General features: G+C 47.5%; 1 protein-coding gene across 1 annotated transcript in view; it reads right to left on the reverse strand.

Annotated features, from left to right (window-relative positions):
- PCF11 (PCF11 cleavage and polyadenylation factor subunit) overlaps window positions 1–18392 on the reverse strand; it is a 498315-nt gene that overhangs the window by 50939 nt on the left and 428984 nt on the right. The window contains exon 15 of the mRNA XM_069639870.1: window positions 15063–15098. Within this exon, the coding sequence (XP_069495971.1) occupies window positions 15063–15098 (36 nt within the window). The remainder of the gene's footprint in view (window positions 1–15062; window positions 15099–18392) is intronic.

Below are 18392 nucleotides of genomic sequence, written 5' to 3' on the forward strand. Positions count from 1 at the left end.
TATTCATGAGCATGTGAATCTATGCCAGACACCATGCCGGAGACTAACAAGTTACTTACCAACTGGTAACGTTCTTTTGACTGGATGTTCCTCCCACGTATTCCTCATCTTTGATATTCATATCAGCTTTGCTGCTTCGGAAACTATTTTTCCACACCGGAGGGCGCTGAGCTCAATGGCGTGTGCGGTCGATGTCCATCGAAGTTTGCTGTAGATCGTCAACGTCATCCGTAGTACAAATAGCTCGAGCCGCGCCAGTTGGCGTCGGTTCTGTTTTTTCGATATTCTCAACTGAGGAGTTGACCAGGCGTACCACTAGACCGTAAGCTCTCAAGGAACACGAAGTGTAATTCACGTAATTTGTACAGTGGGGTAGGCTGGAGGGTCGATGAGGAATACATGGGAAGAACATCCAGTTGAAAGAACGTTACCAGTTGCTAAGTAACTGGTTCCTCAAATGGATTGTGTCCTCCCACGTATTCCTCATCTTTGATAGACTCCCAAAGCAGTGAGAATTTGGAGGAGGGAGTACCAATTAACTCTAATCATGGACCGTATGAAAAACAGCTTTGGCAAAGAGACCTCTTTGGGACGGTCGAAACTAAACAATGTTTCACAAATGTATGCATAGACGACCAAATGGCCGCTGCACATATCTCCTGCACCGGGACACCCCTTTGAAGAGCTGTCGAAGTTGCCATGCCCCTGGTGGAATGAGCTCTTAGCCCATCTGGAGGTTCTTTACCCGCCAGTCTGTAGCATTCTCCGATTGCCAAAATTATCCACCTGAATAAGGTTTGTTTTGTTACTGGTAGGCCCAATTTGTGGCCCGTATATCCAATAAAAAGTTGGTCACTTTGCCTAAACTAGAAATATAAATGCTGAGAGCCTTCTTTGGGTCCAGCCTGTGGAGTCTTTCTTCCTCAAAACTTGCATGAGGGGGAGAATAGAAAGATGGCAAAATTATCTTTTGAGACAAGTGAAAATCAGAGACTGCTTTGGGTAGAAATTAAGGTTTTTATGGAAAATAGTGTGAGGAGGCTTACAAGAGAGCTTGTAACTCACTCACCCTGCAGACTGATGTGATAGCCACCAGGAGGACAGTTTTCAGTGTGAGGAGCCTTAAAGGACAAGAATGCAAAGATTCAAAAGGAATGCATATAAGGAATTTTAATACTAGATTTAATTCCCAAAATGGGACATGAAATGGGACTGAGGGGTACACGTTAGTGAGACCCTTCAAGAATTGTACAATTAGAGGTATCTTGAAAAAAAAAAGGACTTCTTCAGGCGAGCACTTAAAGATAGAAAGCGCTGCCAAGTGCCCCAGATTGGCTAAATTTAATAGGAAAGAAAGCACCATAGGTGCGACGCACAGGAATGGATCCACATTCTTAAACTTGCACCAGTTACTGAACTTGTTCCAACAAAACCAGTACAAGGATTTTGTTGCTGGCCTTCTGGCAGATATAAAAATCTCCATTACGTCGTCCGGGAGGTACAAATCTTATCTCAGCCTCTCAGAAACCATCCGCGACAGCGGAGTGTCTTGACCTCTGGATGGAGAACACGACCTTCCTCTTGCGATAGAAGATCCTCTCTTTGTGGAAGATATATTGGAGGGCAGATGGACATGTCTCTGGGTACCACGTCCTCTTGGCCAAATCCGGAGCAATTAGGATCATGGTTTTACTGAACTTTGTCAACCTCCCGATTACGCGAGGAATCACTGGGACTGGAGGAAACGTGTACAGGAGTGGAAACTCCCAGTCCACTACGAACGCGTCTTAAGCAGTACTGATCGCTCTTCCGATTGACCTCGGTCGTGAACAGATCCACTTGAGGGGTTCCCCAAAGGGTGAAGATCTCCTGAAGGACTTCCTGAGCTAGTTCAGACTCGTGGCATACTGTGCTCTACCTGCTCAGAGCGTCCGCCGCAGTGTTCTGCTCTCCAGCTAGGTGAACTTCCGACAGATTCCCTCTTGTATCGCACAGAACCAGAGCTGCATTGCCTCTCTGCAGAGTGGTAGTGGCCCATACACCACCTCTCATGTTGAGGTAGTACATGGCCACTGTGTTGTCGGTCATTATCAGGCGATTTTTTCCCCGGGCAGAAAGGCCTTCAGCGCTAGTCCGATTGCCCTCGGCTCCAAAAGGTCGATGTGTAGTTTGGACTCTGATGGAGACCAACGACCACTGATTGTTGGTGTGGGCTCCACACCCCGTGAGGCGTCCGTCACTACAGTGATCTCCGGCCATGGTTGACAAAACAACTCTCCCCTGAGAATATCATCTTCGCAAGCCCACCAAACTAGGTCTTGAGCAACTCTGCTCGGAACTTGCAGGAGACCCGACATATTCCCTGAGAATTGGGACCATCGAGTCCTGAGCGCCGAATGAAGGGATCTCATTCTCAATCGGGCTTCTGGCACCAGGAAAATGCAGGATGTCATGAGGCCAAGCAACCTCAAAAAAATTAAAGGCCGGAAGATGTTGGGCATTCTGAAATTTGGTAACCATCTGCTGCATGTGTTGAGCTCTCACCTCAGGAGGCAAGGCTTTCCCAGAGTAAGTATCCAAGACCGCTCCGATGAATTGGAGTCTTTGGAATGGTATCATATGGGACTTCTTGTAATTGAGGGAGCATGTAGGGAGTGGCAGGCGATTCTGAGATGTTCCTGGGCTTGTTCGGGTGAACAAGCCCAGATTAACCAATCGTTCAGGTAAGGGTAGACGTGAATCCCCATTCTCCTAAGACTCGCTGCCACTAACACCATCAGCATGGTGAAAACCCTCGGGCAGAGGTCAGCCTGAATGGCAGAACTCGAAACTGATAGCGAGAACCGCCAACCTCAGGTACGTTCTGCGCTTGAGATGTATTGGCACATGAAAGTAAGCATCCCGAAGGTCCAATTATACCAACCAGTCCTGGAGTTGGAGAGCCTGAAGAATCTGAGAAAGGGTAACCATCTTGAACTTGTCCTTCGTGAGGAATTTGTTCAAATTTTTTAAGTCCAAGATGGGTCTCAATACTCCGTCCTTCTTGGGAATGAGAAAGTAGGGGGAATACCAACCCTTGGTCCTCTCCACTACAGGTACATGTTCTATTGCACCTTTCTCCAGCAGGGTTAACATTTCCTGCAGCAGGAGCAGATCTGGAATTTTGACAGCGTTGTATCCCGGTGGATGGTCCCGAGGTCTTCTCTGAAAAGGAAGGCAGTAACTTGGGCTAGTGTTTCCAGTGCCCAAGCATTTGAAGTAATGCCTCGCCATTGTTTCAGATGCTGAGAGATTCTGCCTCCCACGGGGGTCTTGTGGGTGAAGACCTCAGAGTGGTTTAGAGGCGGGTGCCGTAGCGGCTGAGGGGACACTTGCCGCTGCTGGGGCTGATCTAGCACCCTTTCCTCACCCACCACGTGGAAATCTTTTGTCCTTTTTGACTAGCCTGTCCTCTTCCAAATGAGGAATATAAACGAAAAGGACGACCCCTCCAGGAAGATTATCCTGAGAAGGAGTGTTGTGGAGGTTGACGAATGGAGGCGCTAAGTGATTTAGCCGCCGCCTTAGAGGTCTGCAGCTTCTCCAGACTCATCCGCCTTGCAGCTGAACAACCTCAAGCCGTCAAAGGGCATACTGAGTAGTCGGGCCTGCACATCTGGGGCAAAGCTACTTTCGCAGCCACGTAAATCTGCATAGCACGGTGCTAGAAACCATGGACCTGCTGATGCGGTCAGCAGTGTCCAATCCTGACTGGAGACATTCCCCCATTGCCTCCTTTCCATCTTTCACAATAGCCAGGAAGCCGCCTCTTTCCTCGCCTCCTGGAATGTGCTGAGCCGCCATACTTACAGTCCCGCAGGGTGTAGGTGAATCTGGAAAGGGTGCAAGTAACATTGGTTGACTTTAAAGCCATATTGCTTGAAGAAGAAATCTTGCGAGACCATGCATCAATTCTTTTATCCCTATCAGGGGGAATTGATAGGTAAGCAGACTGCCTTGTGGATGTAGCTGCTTGGAGCACTAAGCTTTCAGGTGTCGGATGCTTAAATAGTCTGGATCAGATGATGGTCTATATTTTTTGTAAAGTTTTTGTTTACTGCAGGTCCAGATTCTGGGGTCTCCCAATTAGCTATGACCTTCTTTTGAAGGGCTGTGTGAAAAGGTAATATTGGATCTTTCTGAGGACCCTGGCTCAGAATATCTGTCATACCATCTTGTTCGTATATGGGTGAATTTCTGTTCCAGCCCATGAACTTTAAAACCCTATTCATAATGTTCCTGTATGCTGATTCAGCATGATCATTAGGGTCAGGTCTGTCAAACTCAATTCAGGCGAAGTGTCTATGCCACTAGGTGATTGGAGATAGTCAGAGATCAGACATTTTTGATTCTGGATGAATTAGCTCCGCAGGAGCAGCTTTTGTAGCATACTTCAATCCAAATGGGGAAGAATCGGCTTCAGAGGATGTTCCTCTTCATAAATAGAAGCCATTGACTTGGAAAAAGTATTTTCTTGGTAAATGGGTATAAACCTTACCTGAGGGTTGAGACCATGAAGGCATTGGCATAGATTTCACTAATGGCATCAATGATGCTAAAGGAATCGATTTTGTACTCAAATTCATCGATGGCGTCAATCCTGGCTTTGATAAACTCGAAGGGGACTTCGACAAAGGCGTTGAGAATGGTGTCGATGGAACCTTCGACACAGGTGTCAATGAAGGTTTGGAACCTAGACTCGACCTGCTCTTTTTCTTAGCTACTGGAGAAGGTTCTTTAGACGGTACCCTCGACAATTTTGCACCAAATTTTGAGCATGACCTTCCTCTGTCATCCGAGGGATGAGCTGGGGCATGGCCTTCGTGCGACTTCTTTGAGGGGGGGCCGGGCCACATTCTTAAAGCTTTGCATTATTGAGGCTCTGAAGGCCTCCCATTTCTTAGGGGAATCCTGTTTAGTTGGACAAGTAAACCCTGTGGAGTCAGAAGACAAAGGAGAAAAGGGAGCTCGGTGATGTCTCTTTGAAGATGACGATTTTCGCGACCGATCCTCGATAGAGACTTCGACTTATGGCGGGACGAGTTCTTCGAAGTTTCCCTCGCCACCGCCAATTTATTGTGCCGTTCCTTGAGAGCTTTCGGCGTCATGGCCTGACAGGACCCGCATTAATCGATCCAATGGTCAGGACTCAGGCACCATAGGCACACTTGATGGGGATCAGTGATCGACATCTTCCCGCAATCATGGCAATTTTTTTAAGCCAGCTCTTGGGGTAGAAGGATTCGAAGATGAAGACATATTGACGAAAGACTGAAGCGCCGTTTTCAAACACACAAAGGGAAAGCTTTCGGAAAAACTAAACTGAAGCCAACGGGCGCGGCTCAAGTTATTTCCCCTACGGATGACATGGACGCTCCACGGCAACCTCTGAGGGACATAGATGCCACGCCATCAAGCACAGCACCTTCTGGTGTGGAATTCTTTTTCCCGAAGCAGCAAAGCTGATGATACGAATATCAAAGATAAGGAATACTTGGGAGGACACAATGCATTCGAAGGACTGAGGTCAAGGTGTTGAAGGAGGCATGACTTATTTTTTCCACCCATCTCCCCCCCTCCCCCCCGATCTGGTCAGTTCAATAGTTGTAGAAAAGGTCAAACTGCTGAAGAAACCAGATTAATGGGTCTGAAGGACTATTCATCTGCTCCTGCAGGACAACGTTGGGAACCTGAGATTTTTCCATTCATGTACAGGCTAGCTGTCACTCAAACAGCAGGGTGGTGGTCCTAAAAGGACAGCCAGCCAGCCAATCAGGACTGGGTGCATTCAAGCATTCCTAAAGACAAAGGACTGGGTGTTTCGGGAACCTCCCTCACTTCCTGCCCTTCCAGACACACTGAAGCCAGAGGTGGGTTTCAGTTGTGAAGACTGCCAAAGGCGAAACGAACAAAGGGCTCAAACCTGGCTTGGCACGCAGAGTAAATCCCAAGAAAGATCTCACAAACAGAAAATGGCGAAAAAAGAAGACTGGAGCCATTTTGACAAAATGGTCACCCATGGGTGCTATACAGCAGCTGAGGATTCAGCCTGCAGTAGAAAAGCACAATGGTAGGAAAATTAAACCACTGCCAGCAGCCATTTAAAGTACTGAGGTTAACAAATAAAATGTTACATGGGTAGGTAGGATAAGTTGCTACTAAGTAACTCCCCCCGCCCCCGATCTACATATAAGATGGTGTGTGCTGGACCTACAAAGAGAAAAGGTAAGTAAAGTCAATTTCACTTTACTATTCTTGGTAACAGTAGTTCACCCAAGAAACGGTATTTAAACCTTATGAGAAATCTAAAGGATTTCTCTGTGACACTGCACTGAAGGTGCTGTGCGTCACCATACAAAAAGTAGATGCCTATGGAGTTTGTCAGATTCCAAAACAAAGGAAACAAAATCCATACTATATCAGGCCAAAAAAACATGAGTGAGAAAAAGGGCTCAACTCATTCCAGGTTTAAAATTAAAAAGTCCTAAAGTCCAGCATAAGAGGTGGGGGTCTCTAAGGTGGGAGGAATTGAGCACTAAAATGAACATTCTCCCTAATACCAAGCAGATAAGTGTTGTGTAGTCTCACACAGCGTGACTGCATCAATTATTACCTAACAGTGCATTGGATGCTTATACTAAAACAGTGGGCTGAACACTTCAGAGGGTTTGTGGGGCCAGCAGCTTCTGCAGTCTCTTCAGGATCCTGACATTCACATACATTGGTGCTATTTATCCTTCTCCCCATCTCATGGGTGATTTTAGGGCTGACTGAAGATGCATAGGGGCTCGTGGTGGCTCATTTAAAAATTCTGCCTGGGGGCCCCTTAGCCCCTCTGAGGCAGCTGTGTGGTGCATAGATTATAAAGTAAATGTTTCCCAATACAAAACCACTTTGAACCCAAGCATACCCCTCCCACAAGAGCTGTAAACATCCCAGTGATAGGTTTTAAATATGTACATCACACAATGTATCAACAAGGAAACATATCCCATATCCCCCATCCCCTCCCAACTGTCCCACCCTCTCCCTTAGCCTAACTCGCACATCGGCCTCCTCCGCCTCTCTTTCGGGAGTCTTTCCTTCCTCCTCTCTCATGGGGCTACCCTCTATCATTTCACCCCGTGTGGGTGCATAGAATGTGGCTGCCAAGTGCCTCCAGGCCATCAGTGTGTCTTCCTCCTGAACCCCCCCGCCCCCCGGCCTATCGCTTCACTCCATACCACCATCTCGGCATCTGCCCATTTCTGTAGGTCTTGCCACCAAGCCTCCGCTCTCGGTCTGTTACAGGCTTTCCAACACATCGCTATCCTGCGTTTAGCCAATATATATGCCAAGTCTGAGTTTAATAACATGTTTGAGTCTACGCGGCCAGGGAAACTGATCACCCCCCCCCGACCACACATGCCCATAGTGAGTCTACCTCCAAGTTAATCTCTTTCTCTGCCAAGAGGTGAGCCACCTCCCCCAGAATCTCCATTTACGGGCATGCCCAGAACATATTCATCATTCCCGCATCTGCCTCCCCACACTTCGGGCACGTCTGTTATAGCGGTTTTGAACCTGGCTTTTGGAGTCATGTATGCTCTATGGGTGATATCATAAAGTGTCTAGAAATGCGAGGCTGCAGCAAATCAGTTCTATATCTCTGTACTCTGGCCCACAGTGAGTCTTCCATCAGCTCCCCTGCTTTCTCTTCCCACCGTCGTCTCGTCTGGGTGACCTCCTTCCCCACTCTGGACATCATTAGTTCATATATTCGGGAGACCTCGTGGCTCCCTTCCGACATCACAAAATGTTTCTATGGCAGCATCCGGCTGTCGGGTCAGGTCTGCCTCCGACCACATGCCCTTAATCATTCTTTCTAATCTAGCGTAGGCAATATATTGTCCTCGATGTAACCCTGTATCCTCTCTCAATAAACCAAACTCTATTATCCTCCCATACATCTCCTAGGGTCGCTATGCCTGACGTTTCCCAATGTAATCTTATGATCTTCCTCATTTTTGCATCCATTCCTCCTAGGGCCACCAGCGGTATCTGCAGGGAACACGGTAACGGATTCCCCATTACTTGGCAAACTCTTCGCCACTTATCTCCACCCAGCTCAAGCAGCCTGGTCCCATTTTTATTGTTGCACTTTAGAAAACCACAGCCATTCATTCAAAAAGTAAGGAGTGCACTCCGCCCGCAACAGTTTAGCTTCTGGGGTAAGTTCCTCCGATAGCCACCTCACCACATACTTTGACTAGCCAGGAAGTACACTTCAAAATTAGGCGCCCTGATGACTCCCTAGTTTGTATGGGTTTTGCAACTGCCACAATACCATTCTATTTCTAGTATTGTGCCATATGACCCCCTACATATACTCTGAACTTTGGTGAAGAACCACTTGTGTATCATGAATGGGATGTTTGCGAAATAATGCAATAGCCTGGGGAGCACCACCATCTACAAGAGTCCCACCCTCCCCATCATAGTCAATGGTAGCCAGGCCCAGAATATCATGCTGTATTTGATTTTGGACACAGCCTTTTCCGTATTTCGTTCATGCTCAACATCCACATCGTGCTACATCGTGCTAGAAATCTATTCCCATGTAACTGAACGTCTCAGTTGCCCATATGATTTGCAGTACTGAAGTCTATGTCTCGGCATCGCAACGTATCTACCCAAGGGGAATATGCTGGATTTCTTAGGATTAATTGTTCTACCCGACAATATAGCATATCGTTCCATAACCTCCAAAATGTACTGCAGATTCTCTTCGGGATATTTCAAATAGAACATATCGTCCATGTACATTGATATCAAATGTCCTCCCTTGGCACTGATCCCGAACTCATCATGCTGCTGCCTTAGAAATATCGCCAGGGGTTCAAGTGCCAATGTGAAAAGCATTGGTGACCAGAGGCATCCTTGTCTAGTTCCTCGGCCCAGTGTCCATCACCCTGACACAACTGCTCCCGTTTTTATACAAGCTAGTGGCTTGCTGTATAGTAATTGAGCCCACTTAAGTAGCCAGGACCCAACCCATATTCCCTCAGCACAGCCATCAGCCAAGGCAATTTGACTGAGTCAAAGGCTTTCACTGCGTCCAATGAGACCAGTGCCACTTCCCGAGAGCCCCCTTGTGTCTGGTCTATAACGTGATGCAGCCTTCTAAGGTTATCGGATATACCTCTGCCCGGGACGCACCAAGTCTGAGCAGTATATGAATCTATTTATAACTGGTCTTAATCTGTTGGCCATCACTGCCGCGAGTATCTTACTGTCTTGATTAAGCATCGATATCGGTCTGTATGAGTCGCAGCCGTACTCCTTTTATTGGGTTTGAGGAGCAGGATAATCAGTTATCTATATTTCAAATGCCTCATTTAGCAAAGCTAACATCCAATGGAGCAATTCTGACCTGTATGTTTTGTAGAATTCACTCGGGAGCCTGTCTGCCCCTGGGGCCCAATTAGTAGGTAGAGACTGAATCACTTGTTCCAACTCTTCTAGCGTAAGTGGGGCCTCTAAGTTCACCCTATCTGCTGCCCCGAGTTGGGGGTAAATCAAACTCAGACAGTGCTTCCCTCATATCAATTTCCTCCTCCCCTGTCGGGTCTGTATATAGTCCCTGGTAATACTCCAGGAAGCATTTATTTACTTCTTCCGGTGTATCTTGCTTCTTCCCATCTGTCCCCTGCACTTCTCCCATTGTTTGTCTGGGGGTCTCACTCCTATATAACCATGCAAGTAATCTGCCCGGCTTGTCTCCTCCGCGTGCTGTCTGCATATTTTTTTATAATTCAAGTTACATAGCCTCTCCCACTACTCCCTACAGTCCTGTTGTAATTGGCGTATGGTCTGTCTCCATTAGGGAGCTCACCCCCTTTTTCATTTGTTTCTATCCTTTTTCCGGGTTTTTGTAATTTCCGTAGTATCCCACCTTGTAGCCCTTTTGATTTGGATAGTGCTGTCCCTCTCACCACCACTTTAAATGCCTCCCACAATCTACCGGCCGAATTCCCACTGCCAGTGTTGTGGTCAAAGTACTCATTTATTTCCTTCTTCAGGTCTTCTCTCAACTCTATCTTTTAATGCCTCTACCCTAAGGCACCACGTCAGAATTTTCACCCTAGGTGGCACGTACTGCCATGTTACCACCAGTGGCGCATGGTCTGAGAGGCCCACAGCTTTGTATTCCGCCCTCTCTATTTCTCCCATTACCTGTTAACAAATATGTAGTATAATCAGGTGTGTAAGTTTTGAGGGGCAGAATAATGAGAGCATGCTCTGTCTTTTGGGAGATTTGTTCTCCATACATCCACTAACCGGAAATCACTTAGTAAGGCTCCCAAGGCCTTCGCCACTGGGGTAGGCCTGCCTACCTTTCCATCCGATCTATCGAGTTTTGGATTCAATACACAGTTGAACCCCCCCACTCCCCACACAACCACACCCACCATATACAGGCTAATCTTGCCATACAGGTTCTTGAAGTAAGCCATTGTATCATGATTCTGGGCATAGACATTGATAATGTTCACTTCTCTGTTTTCTACCAGCCCTTTAAATAACACCACCCTACCATCGGACTCCATATTGGACTGCAACAGTTTAAACAGGACATGTGGTGCTATCCATGTTATAACCCCTCTGGCATAAGCCTGATAGGTTGCTCCTATTGTGGTCCCCTTCCATTTCCTTCCCACAACCTCTTGTTTATCCCTGGTCAGATGCGTTTCCTGTAACAACGCGATATCTATTTTCTGTCTTCTCAGATACATCATGACCTTATTGAGTTTGATATAACTGTTCAACCCGCTCACATTCCAAGTCACTATCTTTAGGTCCCCCATCTCATCCGTTCCCCACTCTGCCCGACTCCTCCCCTGTTCTCATCTTATTCGGTGGCTTGTGATCGTAGGCCCTGCTCCCTTTAACTCCCCAAACTCCCCCCCCAACCACCAATTTTAACCCCCAACTACCCCCCTCCTCCCCCCACCTCCAACCCCCAAACTAATGCCCAGCTCCATCCCTGCATCTCAGGCTGCCCTGCGCCTAGTCCCTTTCCCAGTCCTGGCTGATACTCAGGGCTCTGCAGGGGGATACCGCCCTACTAGTATCCCTATTAACTACCTACTGGGGGTGCTAACGCGTACCTGGGATCCCCAGATACAACCTTACCATGGGATTCTAACTGAATTAATAGCTACCGAACACCCCATATTCACGATGTATAATCCAGTCCAAAGTAGTGTCTTTACAATGGGTGCTATCTGCTCAGCTTAGGGCACAATACTTCCCTGTGGCACTCGCTACTTCTTAGGACTGCTTCCCATCTGGTTTTCCGTTTCCGTCCGGCAGTTCTGTGCGTCCAACCAAGTTGCCACATCCTCTGGGGTATCAAAGAAGTGTGTCTTGTTGTAGATCACTTTCAGCTTCGCCGGGTATAACAGCATGTATTTGAATCCAGCCTCACGTAGCCTCCTCTTGACGGCCACATAGCTCAGCTGCTGTTGTTGGACCAAAAAGGTATAGTCTGGGTATGCCGTGACAGTCGCTGATCCCACGCTTATAGTCCCCCCCTCTGCGTAAGTGTTCCAAAATCCTCTCCGTCTTTGTAGTTTAAAATGTTTGCTATGAGCGGACGAGGAGGTGCCCCTGGCTGCAGTCGCCTGGTCGGGGCTCTAGGTACCCTCTCCATCGTGAATCCTTGGGAAAGTGCTCCGCCACTTATCTCCTGTAATAACAAGTTCTCGACTTAGTCGGATGGGTCTAGTCCTTCTTCCCCTTCCGGGAGCCCTACGATGCGTACATTATTTCAGCGCACACACCTTTCCACTTCCTCCACGGTGTACTCTAGGTTGCGCACCTGCTGCTGCAACACTGCTACTTCCTTGGTGTTTGTCGTGCAGGTGTTAGTGTTAAATTTCACCTCCTTTTCCAGTTCACCTGTGCGCACCACCAGCTTCTTAACATCTTGCCGCAGCAAGTTGACGTCCACACACACACCAATTTCTAGCTCCAGTGAGGACCTCAAGTCGGCTATGGCCATGTCAATTTTGCTTTCCCACGACGTCTTCAGATCTGCAATAGTGTCTGTTGGTCATATCGCGTGTGGGTCGTTTGCCCCTGTGTATCCTGTTTCTTAGGTCACACCGCCTCTCCGAGTGGAGGCGACTAGGCATAATCCTCGATCGTCGGCTGTTTACCTTTGGGTTTACCTCCTTTGGCCATTTGCGCTGCGAAGCGCGTGTGGATTTTGTCTGCAATGTACGGTCTTCCAGACCACTCGGCACTGTGGAGCACACGTTGCTCTGCCCGTGCCTTTTCTGCTTGCAGTACCACGTATGTTTCAGTCTATGTGGCTGGGCCTGACCAGGCTCTTCTGGCCATGTGGTTAGTTCCTTTGTGCTCTCATCACTTCCCCCTTGCTGTGTTCCGCGCCTTATGAGGATGGGCCCCTCAGGGACCCTCTTCCCAGCTTTTTCCTTACTCCACTGTCCAACTCTACTCCTATCCCACTGGCCACACCTTGCTGCCTGCACCCCGCCTCTAGCAGGCTCCGGAACCCTGTGTCGTAGGTATGGCCACCCCTTCACATCATAACTTCGTTTGTCTCAGCCATGGAGCTGACCCTTTTCTCCCCCCCCCCACTTTTTCTTTTTTCTCTCTTTGGTGTTCACTTTACTATTCAAGCTGCTGCCCCTGACCTATTCATATGTTCGGGAAAGGGCCACCGTCTTGATTCTGTTGTCAGGGGGCACTTTCCCTTGGTCTCAACACGTTTTGGTGTACCACCGCACCACACCATGTGTATCTGCGCGTTGCTGCTGGTCTTCTTATCCACTGGGTCACCGTATGCAACAGTGGTCCGCAACCCCTTATTTGCACATTCCCTTTTTCCCTATCTCACTCTTCATCAGCAACAGTCTGTGTCCCGCATCACAATACCAATGAGGGGTTCTGTTACTCGATCCGCATTCTGCCCATCCGACGGCATACGGGCGTGCACCAGGTGCCCCTTGTATCCTGCAGGATTTTACCTACTTTTCTGTTCTTGGAGCGAGCCCACGAATCTGCTGCTCTCTCTCCCCGTATCGTGGGTCCCCTTTGTTATTTAAGGGGCAGCAGCCATCTTAAAATTTGTTCTGTGTCTGATACTTTTCTCAAATCCTTACAATTGTTTAATGGGCCAGGGCAAGTCTAGTATCCTTCATGTATTTCGCTTGTCTGCTTCTGCAACAGCACACAGAGCGTTCACATCGTCGCTGACGCTCCAAGCTCCAGCGACACAAGCGCACAGGAATCACACCGCCCGATACAATGCATCACTGGCCAGCGCATCTCTGGCAGTTCTCCCCTCAGCGCCTCAGCACAGATGTGCTATACCCCTTCTCCGGTCTACAGCAGAACACTGTGGGTCTCCTTTGTTCTTGATGTGGCGGCCGCCATCTGCAAGTTCGCTCTGTGTCCAACTCCTTTCTCCAAAGCCTTCCAACTGTTTCATAGCCGAGGGCAAGTCTGGAAGCCTTTATATGCTTTGCTCATCTGCATCACACAGAGGGTTCACACCCACTGCTGGCGCTCCAAGCTTCAGCGCGGAGACAAGCGCACAGGACTCACGCTGTCCGACACAACTTATCACTGGGCCTGTGTATTTCAACAGTCCTCCCCTCAGCGCCTCTTCACAGATGTGTTGTACACTCTCTCTGGTCCACGGTAGAGCACTGCTCGTTCCTGCCCGCCAGTCGGTGCTGCAAGCACTACGTTACATCTCACTCGCTACATACTGCCCCTTTGTTCTGTCCAGTCGGCGCCATCTTTTGTTACGGGCTCGGGGATCGCTGCGCCGTCCGTCACAGATGCATCTCCTGCCAATCTCTGTTTTCTTAGGGAAAGTATTCCTTGAGACGCCTCTCCACTTCCCACAGCAGTGGCTGTCCGGTATTTTCCGATAGTGTACCTTAATCACCTATTTTCTGCAAGAATCTGTGTCGGATCATGGGAGCATCCAGGAACTACACCTTCGCCCATGGCTCTGTAGCCACGCCCCCCTCCCAGTGATAAGTTAATGACTTTTAAAGAGACTTGCCTTTGGCCAGCAAAAGCACATTAAAAGTGGCACAGCCTTTAGATCAGGACCGATGCCTGCCTATGGAATATGTGCATACTATTATCCTTTCCTTGTGGCTTTATAATGTGGCAAAATCTTAAAGCACCAGAGGCAGCAGGTTGATAACTGCAGTTGATCACGGGACAGGCAGTGAGCATGAGAGCTGAAACCCTAAATAAGCACTTAAACACTAGGAAGCACAGTGGACAGGTGTCATTTATTTACAAAATAAAGGTTATTTATACACTTATTAAATTGATTATATACAGAGTGATAAAAAAGATAGCAATTTTAATCAGAAACTGAATGAGGAAGCTCTTTACAGTATGCAAGCTGGATCAGTTGAGAATGCCGAGTGACCCTAAAATACATATTTGAAGGGCATCATGATGTATTGGGGCAGATGACACTTGCTTTAGGCCACGCCTCCTTTACAGAGCCTCCCTCACTCCCTTGTTAGACTTTTGGGTAAGGGGATAATGCTGGGGGTTGTGGCTGACGAGGCAAAAGCGGATGTTCTTTTGCCTTCGCAGAGGTGAGTAGTACAGTTTGTAAATAGTGGATTTATGCAGAGGGTTCGAAGTGTTGCAAGTCAACTCACACTAAGGGAGGTGTGGGTGTAAGCAGCAGAGACTGCGGCCAACATGCCTTATTGAAGAACATGAAACGGTAATGAGGAACAGAGCAATTGTGCAATCAGAACCGGGAAGGAGGGGAGCAATTTCAACTGTGATACTATAATATTCGGGGATTCATTCTTCATTAGACTGTTGCTATAGCCATGTCAGCAAGTTGAAGAATTAATAGTAAAATGCCCTTCCTGTTATTTAAAAAGGTGGGGTATAAAGCCAGGCTTTGCTAGAAAGGGCTGAGGCTGTATGAATGAAGGCAAACACAAAAGTAGCAAATAACTTACATTTTTGTAGTCTTCATAGCATGACGGATGATATATCTAAATTAAAAAAAACAATTTTGTTTTAGAATAGTGAAAGCCCCTTCATTATTTTTACTGTTATGACAAAAGAACATATGCACCAAATGAACTATGGGAAAGTTACTTACCTGTAATCCCAGTTCTACATCATGGGTGTTAAACTGGATTAGCTCTGGGATAGGGTTTCAGGGAAGCCACCCTAGTTAGTGAACACAATAATTAATACTCAAGTGTAGCTAAACTCAATCAAGGTATAGCAGCAGCAGCACAGTAACCCCTAAACTCCAGACGATATAGCAGGCCTTGAGAAATCCACTAGCATAGTAGAGTACATTTTAGTAGGGTGGTCAAGAACCGTTTTCATGGGATTCGTCTAGTGTTAGGACTGATTGCCTATACTCTGGCCTGGTCGACAGATGTATAGAAAACCAACCTATATTGCGACTGGTTTGGCTACAGCTCTGGGGAGCTGTAGTCAAACCAGTTCAGGTAGAAGTGACAGGCAGTCTAGGCTAAATTCTTCAGAGGTGGTGACATTGTAAAGGGTCCATAATGAGTTCACACAATGGGAATCACAGATTACACTTAGAAGGTATAACAATACAATGATCATTTATTGGCCAAATTCACTATAGAAAAATGACTAGTGGCACGTAGAGTTATCACACACTAGAAAAATAGATTACATGTATACATCCACTTATCAGAGGGCATAGTATATGTTAGGCAACATTGTATGCTGTAGCCTTTGGGAGACTACGCCAACCTTGTCCTCCTGGATATAGGAACCCAACCTTTGGTATAAGTCTGTAGTACACAGGTTCGTAGTGTGGCTGAGCAGCCAGGTTTATCTAAAGAGGGGTCAAGGTGAGCAGTAGGGTTTTTACACGGAGATTCACAGTGACAAGTTTTCAAATAACACACTCAAGGTTTCTTGCTTAAACAATTATTAATTTATTTAACAGTCAGTTATATAAGCCTTCTTCAGAAGGGAGCAAATCAAGGAACACTTTAAAACATACTTCAAATACTCTTAGTTTCTCTAAATCAGCATGGGATGGCACACAGATTCTTCCTACACCCTGAGGCGACAAATAACTAGGACACTGTGGACATTAATATATCACTGGTACATTTAGAGCAATACTGAGCTTGGTGTCAAAGAAAAGGGTTTGGGAGTAAAGCAAAGGTTAAACAAATATTCTGAAGCAGATAAGCACTTTCAAACCGTCAATGCAGAGTAAATTACCTTTTCCTGCAGGAAAGAAAACACAAAGTCAGAGGTAAGAAGAGTATTTCAGGGAGCCAGGCCAGCCAAGGTTAATTGAGCAAAACTCTAGGTGAGCTGAAGAACTTCTTGCAGGTAAGTAAAAGACTTGCACAAACTCTGCAAAAGCAACCAAGTCAAGTGTCAACTGAGAACTGGCAGGGCTACACAAGAGGCAAGTCCCTTAGTTTTAGAATACCTTTGGATGGAAGAAATTGGTCCCAGCAGGCTTCAGTTCCTGTGTAGGTCTGCAGGATTGGTCCAAGCAGGCTTTTACATGGTCCAAGCAGGCTTTGGTTCCTGTGTAGGTCTGCAGATTCTGTTGCTCCTGGGCCTCAGTCGTGGGGACAAGAGGGAGGACTTCTGAGAGCTCCTGCACTACGAATTGAAGGTCGACGGCAGCAATGGGCAAACTTCAGATTAGCGTCACGTCAGAGTTTCAGCTCCTCCCGGCTCTCGCAAATAGCACCACTGCAGTCCTCGGACACCACGATGGACCTTCCTCACATCTGGGGTCCAGCACTCTTGAGGTGGCTCAGGCTTGGTCAGTCCTGCTTCCTGGGAGTTCGGAGGATCTTCCTGGAGCTTGGGTCCGACTTAAAGACACTCACTCAATTCTGGTGTTCCTCTCCCTGGCACTTTGGTTCCTGCAGCAGCAATGGAAGTACAGCCAGCTCAGATATAGGATTTCCAGATGGGCTCGTCTTGGGGTCGATTGGTCCCACCAACCCAAGGGTTGAAGTTGTCCTTTGCAGGTCTTCCCTAGTCGAGGCGAATATGGAGCTTCAGCACAGCAGCAGGGCTTCACTGGGCAAACCAACAGTCCAGGAGTTGCAGCAGGCGTCTGTTAAGGAGAATCTGCAAGAAAATGTGCCATTTGCTCCCACCTTAGAGACCTCCAGCTCTTTTGCTAAACTTTGGGACTTTGAACTTTTCAATTCAATGTGTTTTCTGTGTTTGTTTCTTTTTGGTTATGGAGTCTAACAAACTCCATAAGCATCATCTTTTACATTGTGTCACACAGCACCTTCAGTGCAGTGGCACATGGACATCTTTTAGATTTCCTAAGGTTTAAATACCTTCTCTGGGATAAACTACTGTTTCCCAGAGGAGTAAAGTGAAATGGAGTTTACTTCGCATTGTAACTTGCTAGACCCAGCACACCCCACCTTACAATAGAGTGGTGGAGGGGTTACTTAGTATCCCCTGTGTCTAGATGCTCATGTAACATTTTATGTTCCCCTTTCCTCACAGAATGGCTGGTGGCAGTGGTTTTATTTTAAACTACCATTGTTTACATTTAACGCAGCTGTTCGCAGCTCCGGTAACGCTAACCGTGAGAGCCATCTTTTTCAAAATGGCACAGAGGCATCTTTTTCAAAATGGCACAGAGCCATCTTTTTCAAAATGGCACAGAGCCATCTTTTTCAAAATGGCACAGAGCCATCTTTTTCAAAATGGCACAGAGCCATCTTTTCATGTCGTCTTCGTGGAAAGGTCCTTCTAGAGATTTTCTCTGCGCGCCAAACCAGCTTTGGTCTCTGTTCATTTCACCTTTGGCGGGCTTCAGGAGTGCAACCCACCTCTGGCTCCAGAGTGTCTGGGGTAGGCAGGAAGTGAGGGAGGTGCCCAAAACTCCCTGTGCTTGGTCTCCTAGAAGACCCTAATGCACTCTGTGGTGATTGGCTGGCTGACTCGCCGGCAAGGACAGCCACCCTGCTGGGTGAGTGACAGCTAGGCTGGAATGAATGGGAGAGAACTGAATAAAAGGCTAGTCTTTTGGCTTGGAAGGCAGAGTCGACCACTGGATGAAGGAACCGAAGAAGAGCTTGAAGAGGACGCCTGCTGCAACTCCTGGACCATTGGTTTGCCCGGTGAAGCCCTGCTGCAGTGCCGAAACGCCAAGTTTGCATCGACAGAGAAGCCCCTGCAAGGACGACTTCTCCCTTTGAGGTGGTAGGACCAATCAACTCCAAAGTAAGCCACCTGGACACCCATCTCGGAACTGGTTGAATTTCCTGAGTTGCTGCAGGAAACCCTATAGC

Source organism: Ambystoma mexicanum, chromosome 7q (assembly GCF_040938575.1).
Source record: "Ambystoma mexicanum isolate Mex_15411 chromosome 7q, UKY_AmexF1_1, whole genome shotgun sequence".
In the NCBI taxonomy this organism is placed as follows: domain Eukaryota; kingdom Metazoa; phylum Chordata; class Amphibia; order Caudata; family Ambystomatidae; genus Ambystoma; species Ambystoma mexicanum.